At 38.1% G+C, this 7,378-nt stretch overlaps 1 protein-coding gene across 1 annotated transcript; it reads left to right on the top strand.

The window, feature by feature from the left end:
* The first annotated feature begins 373 nt into the window (after positions 1 to 373).
* LOC129237955 (serine protease SP24D-like) lies at positions 374 to 1,308 on the top strand. The gene has a single exon (XM_054872955.1). The coding sequence runs from the start codon at positions 415 to 417 to the stop codon at positions 1,237 to 1,239; it is 825 nt and encodes a 274-aa protein (XP_054728930.1). The 5' UTR covers positions 374 to 414; the 3' UTR covers positions 1,240 to 1,308.
* The last annotated feature ends 6,070 nt before the right edge of the window (positions 1,309 to 7,378 follow it).

The following is a 7,378-nucleotide window of genomic DNA, read 5'->3' as shown; positions in this document are numbered from 1 at the left end:
AATAGATCAGCTCTGGTCGCAGTGCGTAATGGCCTTCTAATAATAATAAATAATAATATGCTTGACTGCAAATCAGCCAGTTCAACCTAACCTAACTTAAATCAGTACTTTATTATTTAACCTATCTGATAATCGCTGCACATATTAAAGTGAAACATACTGTATGAGTGTATCACACATTGTAGCTACTTTCAATTACAAGTCTGGTTCATTTAAGTAAAGAATTCCGAGCACTTACTCTTATCTCACTATGCAATAGAAATAAGCAAAGCCGATGTTGGCCATAAATATTCAGGGCCAGCACTTTGAATTCTTTCATGAATATGTATTTACACGTTCACGTAGATAAATGAAAGTGTTTGGAAGAAAATTACCATAATTCCAGTTTGTTTTCTTCACGGACTCTACTTGAGCATGAAAACTAGAAATGTCTCCAACAAACCGACTGCCATTATTTGGTCATTAGCTGTCTTAGTAGCAGCCGTAGCGCTCATCACAGCCGATTTGAATGCAGCTGAGACCAATGCAGCTGCTACTCCTCATGGACAACTTCAAACTCGCATTTTTGGTGGCCGAACGGCAGCAAAAGGACAATTTCCATATCAGGTGCTGGTGATATGTAATCGAACTATTTTCGTGCAACTTTGCGGTGGCTCAATCATTTCCCCAAACTATGTTTTAACGGCCGGGCATTGCGTTGACGACAGCGCTTACGAACCATGGCTAATAAGCATTCGTGCGGGCACAACCGTTTTCAATCTAGGTGGCGTTGTAAAGTACGCTTCCGCGGTGATCATCCATCCTCAGTATTTACTCACTGGGCTTGCTAGTGATATCGCTCTACTGAAATTGGAAAGCTCACTACAGTTCAACGATGTAATCAATTTCGTACCACTTCGTAAAAAGGAGATACCTGAAGGCGGCGCAGTCATCGTCAGCGGTTGGGGTCGCGTATCCGAGAGCAGAACAACTTATCTATTGAAATTCAAGATTGAGTTCGCTATAAGCTATGACAAATGTATTCGAAGAGTGGGTCCATTGCCAGACTCAATGAGATGTTTGAACAAGACTGTGGGCAGTGGCTTGTGTTTGGGCGATTCTGGTGGTCCGGCCGTGTACAATGGCCAATTAGTCGGTGTAGCTTCATATGTGGTAAATGGTTGTGGTAGCGAATTTCCGGACGTATACACGGATGTGGTTGCAAAAAGGGGTTGGATACTGAAAAATATGGAAGAGTAGTTAAATTTGTTCACTTTAAGTCTGTTAAACATTCATGTAAGTGCATGTAGAAGTAAATAAATATTTGAAATTAGCTAACTCAGGTGAATCATTCACAGTTGCCGAATGTGAAAATGTGCGCAATGTGGATGCAGATAACTGTAGGTGCTTTATTTAAAGAACAAAGCATAAACTAATACAGTGTTTTTTTCAAAAAGTTAGTCTCATTGCTTTCAATTTGAAAATTATTGAATACCTAGAAATCTTCATTGGCCTTGTTCTTCTTCTTCTTGATTGGCGCGATAACCGATTACGCGATAACAAAGCGCGTCAGTCGTTTCTTTCTCCTATTAACCGGTGCCAGTTGGACACACCAAATGAAGCCAAGTCCTTTTGCACCTCATCTTTCCAACACAGAGGAGACCTTCCTCTTCATCTGCTACCACCAGCTGGTACTGCATCGAATACTTTCCGATCCCGAGCGTTTGTATTCATTCGCACGATATCACCCATCCAATGATTGCGCTGTATATTTATTCAACGCGCTATGTCTATGTCGTTGTAAAGTTCTTACAGCTCATTGTTTCATCGCCATCCCCAACATGCAAAGGTCCAGAAATTTTTCGCAGGATCCAAGGGACGCCTCATCGGATGATGGTAGCGCGAGCATGACGGGAGCCAACGGGTTAATTGCAGCGAAATCAGAGAGAATGCTTGCCTACCCTGGAAATATTTAAGATTTGGACACTCGAAAATTAATCGCACCCTTTCGGGTACGCACTGGCTTACACCATTCATAATTTTGTTTTGAACATAACATCTTCACACGAACCCCAGAAAGATGTGGATGGGATAACGTTAAGAACCTTAACCGAGTGGCCATCTTCACTGACGGCTAAAGACTAAACAATAAGTCCAGGAGTGGCAACCACTGTGCCTAACTACTAAATCTAAGTCAACGGCTACCTGCCTACTGCAGCGTCTTTCAAGTTGAATTAATTGCCATAAAAGAGGCTGCATTGTGGGTTAGGAACTAGTCTGTTATAGCCCAAGCGATCACTATCTACTCTGACTGTCAAACTGCCGTAATACTTCTCCGAAAGTAGCAATTCATTGTTGCACCGCGAACGTTGTCTGAGTTACTGGAAATTGCATAGCGGATGAGCCGGCTAGGAGGGAACTGAACTTCAATTAGTTAATGTTGCCCACTATGCGGGCATCCTTTTATATATATTATATATAATTATTTTTTAATTGAGCTTTTAGTTCCTGATTTCGCCATCGCACATACTGTGTCCTGTTATATCTACGTACAACAATCTTTGAACTTAAACTCGTCTCCTTGGACTCTCCCGTGTACATACATATATATGTATGTATGTATAAGAAATTCACATTTCATCTGTATGTCTGCCAGTCCATCGAAATCGCGAAACCAACAAAATTTGCAATTGCGCACTTCACATTGACGACAATTGCAACATTTTCCAGGCGCCACATAAATAGGTCACTGGTGTATACATACATGATGCACTAATAGACACACGCACGCATATGTACTTGTATATGTAAGCATTGTCAAATATAGTGCCCATCCGGTGAATACATCCAATCCAGCGAATGCGCCATGAAAAGTGCAATGGATATGTGTGAGCGTGAAATGGCGTTGAAGAGATGGCGAAGCTACTGGTACACATACGAGTCCACTCGTTCGGGAGCAACAAATATGGGTCAGCATTTGCAACAATAGGTATTCCCTTAATTAAAAGTAAGATAAATAAAGTAAAAAAATCGCTCAATTAATAACATTTGACGTGCCATTATTGACAAGACAAGAATGCATCGTTGGATTAAAATCACGGTACAGCGAGTAAGAAACGTCCTTTAGTACCGTAAACAACTGGTGCAATGAATTTTCTCGTGACCAAAAACCTTTGTATGCGTTGGGAAAATTTTTAAATTTAAATGTTTTCAATGTTGCTGGAATTCATAGTGAAGTGAAAGTTAAACTCGCATACAAAATATTAAAGCATCTGGAATTACTGAAAGACATCCTTCCAAATATAGATTTATTTTTGAAAAATAAAAATTTAAACATTTTAGAAATTATGCACATAATATTTGATTGAATAAGATTTTCTTTACTAAGCTTCTGAAATACTATACATTTTTGAAGTCCAGTGTGCCAACTAAGTTAGGGTTATATTGTATATGTCTCCTATAAATAATAATAATAATATGTAATATAAATTTTTGTTTATCATTTTTGTACTGCTCATTTGAGAGGCTTTGCATATGCGACGCCCACTGTGACCACTACTTGCAGCGCAGTCGTCAATGGGCACCTCTGCTCCCCACCCCTATTTATTTATTTCGGCTAACACAACAACCACAGGATATATTTCAGTGCTAGACTCTAATGGTATTACAATATAACGCACAAAAAATTAAAAATTCATACAATTTATTAAATTAAAATTAAATTATATTCTTCATGGCGGGTAAGATTTGAAGGAAAAGAAAGAGTAATGCAAGAAGTAATACAAAGCGAAGTAAATCAGAGGCAAATACTAAAAATATTCTTTGCAAAAATACAAATTATCCTTTATTGTGCATAGTGCATAGCAGAAATATAAATAGTAACCCTCGCACCTAGAATATTTTTAATGTAAGAGGCTATATTTAATATATAACATCCTTTATATTTCCGCAAATGCACTTAAATTACTCCCGAGATGAAAATGCTTGCGCCTAAGAATATGCAATACTCGTTTTTGGGCTCCCAAATGGCCATAGAGGCACCGATGTGTATGCCTACTGTACTACCACAACGACAATAGGTTAAGTATACATGCAATACATATATAATATACAATAGTTTTTTGTCAAATGCAAGGTGGCGCAAAATTAATCACCCTATCGAAAGATCTATAATAATAGCAAAAGTCCACTCATATTTGACACTTATAAACGAAACAGCTACAGTACAAGCAGACAAGCAATGGAGCACCTAAAGAGCAAAATAGAGATTTCCATCACTCAAAAGAATTTTATTTTTTATTTAGTAAAGAAGTTATTCAAAAACAAAATTGCTGATTCATTTTGCCCCACCTTGTAAATATATATTTTAAGACTGTTAACATTGTTGGGAAGAAACGAAAAAGGCACACAGAGCATACTAGTACAGAACTATCGAATTTCGTACTAGTTTCCAACCATAGAATTTCGTACTACTTTCGAATTATTGAATTTTGCACTAGTCTCCAAGTATCGAGTTTCATACTAGTTTCGAAAAATCACATTTCATACTAGTTTCGAACTATCGAATTTCGTACTAGTTTCCAACCATAGAATTTCGTACTACGGCTGGAATTTAGAACAATGCCGATCTTGGAATTTCTGGCAAACTATAATGTTTTTTTTTATGAAACTTGGTGGAGATGTTAGTGAGGTGTTAAGGAACACTCTTTATAACTTTAAATTAATCGGGAAATAATAATTTTTTAATTATTTACATTCAAAATGCCCTTGGGAACATCAGTATAATTTGCCACATTACACTCTATATTTTTTAACATTTCACTATAAATCACCAAATATACACTCACACGCGTGTTTGTACCGATTTTTATGCCAATATTCTAATTATATCTATTAAAATTAAATGCAAATTCATTTGCCTATGCAATCACATTCCAATTTTAAGCGCGAACAAGAAGAAGATTGGAATTACAACAGTATTGTGTTGCCGGATGCCTGCAAATGAAAACAAAAATTAAGTACTTGAGTTTAGTGTTAATGATGGGAATGGGGGTTATTGTGCCTGCTTACTACATACACGCATATGACGTTTTAATTTTGGGTTCAATGGTTTTAACACGGAAAGGAGTTTTACGCAAAAATACTGTGGATTGCGTAGCCGGAGTTGGACTGATGAGGGTTATTTTTTTGAAGTGCGGCCGAAGGCCGCCCACGCGAAAAGGAGTTCTACGCAAAAATACTGTGGATTGCGTAGCCGGAGTAGGACTGATGAGGGTTATTTTTTTGAAGCGCGGCCGAAGGCCGCCCACGCGAAAAAGAGTTCTACGCAAAAATACTGTGGATTGCGTAGCCGGAGTAGGACTGATGAGGGTTATTTTTTTGAAGTGCGGCCGAAGGCCGCCCACGCGAAAAGGAGTTCTACGCAAAAATACTGTGGATTGCGTAGCCGGAGTAGGACTGATGAGGGTTATTTTTTTGAAGCGCGGCCGAAGGCCGCCCACGCGAAAAGGAGTTCTACGCAAAAATACTGTGGATTGCGTAGCCGGAGTAGGACTGATGAGGGTTACTTTTTTGAAGTGCGGCCGAAGGCCGCCCACGCGAAAAGGAGTTCTACGCAAAAATACTGTGGATTGCGTAGCCGGAGTTGGACTGATGAGGGTTACTTTTTTGAAGTGCGGCCGAAGGCCGCCCACGCCAATAGGAGTTCTACGCAAAAATACTGTGGATTGCGTAGCCGGAGTTGGACTGATGAGGGTTATTTTTTTGAAGTGCGGCCGAAGGCCGCCCACGCGAAAAGGAGTTCTACGCAAAAATACTGTGGATTGCGTAGCCGGAGTAGGACTGATGAGGGTTATTTTTATGAAGCGCGGCCGAAGGCCGCCTACGCGATAAAGAGTTCCACGCAAAAATACTGTGTTAATTAATTTAATTTAATTTTAATTACTTTATTATTTTTTGTGATACGCTTAATATCATTGTTTTTAAGTTTAAATGAGTTGTATGTTTTTATTTTCAAATTCATTTCTCAACTTTAAATTACAGCAAAAAATACTGCAGTTTTACAATGAACCTTCCACTGAACATCCCTGCGTGCGAACTTCGTTTTCATTTCAGGTGTATGGCAACACCAACTTTTCGCTAAATTATAGAACTTTAACATTAAATTACTTAAAAACTATAAGCCTCCGGCAGGTTCTGTTTTCAGTTTTAAGATGGGGATACACCCCTCTATCATCCCCTTTTTACCGTTTTTTCCAAAGCGATCGGCATTATACTAAATTCTAGCCCGTACTACTTTCGAATTATCGAATTTCGTACTAGTTTCAAACCATTGAATTTGGTACTAGTTTCGAAAAATCACATTTCATGCTAGTTTCGAACTTTGTCCTAGTTTCGAATTACCGCATTTCGTGCTAGTTTAGAAGTATGGTATTTCGTACTAGTTTCGAAATATTGAATTTCATACTAGTTTCGAATTATCGAATTTTGTACTAGTTCCGAACTATCAAATTTCGTAGTAGTTTCGAACTATCGAATTTCATACTAGTTTCGAACTATCGAATTTTGTACTACTATCGAACTATCGAATTTGGAACTAGTTTCGAACTATCGAATTTCATACTAGTTGCGAACTATCGAATTTCGTGCTACTTTCGAATTATCGAATTTGGTACTAGTTTCGAACTTAGTTGCGCAATATCGAATTTCATACTAGTTTCGAGCTATCGAATTTCATACTAGTTTCGAACTATCGAATTTCGTACTAGGTTCGAATTATCAATCTTCGTACTTCTTTCAAACTATCGAATTTGGTATTAGTTTCGAACTATCGAATTTCGTACTAGTTTCAAACTACCGATTTCGTACTAGTTTCGATCTATCGAATTTCATACTAGTTTCGAACTATCGAATTTCGTACTAGTTTCAAACTACCGAATTTCGTACTAGGTTCGAACTATCGAATTTCGTAGTAGTTTCGAACTATAGAATTTCATACTAGTTTGGAAATATTGAGTTTCATCCTAGTTTCGAATTATCTAATTTTGTACTAATTTCGTACCATCGAACTTTGTACTAGTTCCGTAGCATCAAATTTTGTACTAGTTTCGAATTAAGACTTTTTCCGAGCCCGAGAAAAGAGAAGATATCCAAGACATGGTTCCAAACTCATTCGAAACGCACCACTTTCGTACAATATGGCTGATTTCCCTATGGGGAAAGCGCCAACCGTATACCAATAAGCATGATTATTAATAAATTTGTTTACGAATAAAGAATTGGTGGAAGCGCCAAGAATGGTCATTGTAGCGGAAGTGGCAGCCAAATGAATTAACGGGTTTCAAATTCAATTAGACAAAACATCCGAAACATACATGGATCCGATATGTTTATACAAATG

This window comes from Anastrepha obliqua, chromosome 2 (assembly GCF_027943255.1).
Source record: "Anastrepha obliqua isolate idAnaObli1 chromosome 2, idAnaObli1_1.0, whole genome shotgun sequence".
In the NCBI taxonomy this organism is placed as follows: domain Eukaryota; kingdom Metazoa; phylum Arthropoda; class Insecta; order Diptera; family Tephritidae; genus Anastrepha; species Anastrepha obliqua.
The sequence above is the reverse complement of the archived record's forward strand: the minus strand, read 5'-3'. Positions and strand labels throughout refer to the sequence as shown.

Bases quoted from the DNA above. Each gene is read 5' to 3' on its own strand.
- LOC129237955 (XM_054872955.1), top strand. From the start codon at position 415: ATGAAAACTAGAAATGTCTCCAACAAACCGACTGCCATTATTTGGTCA.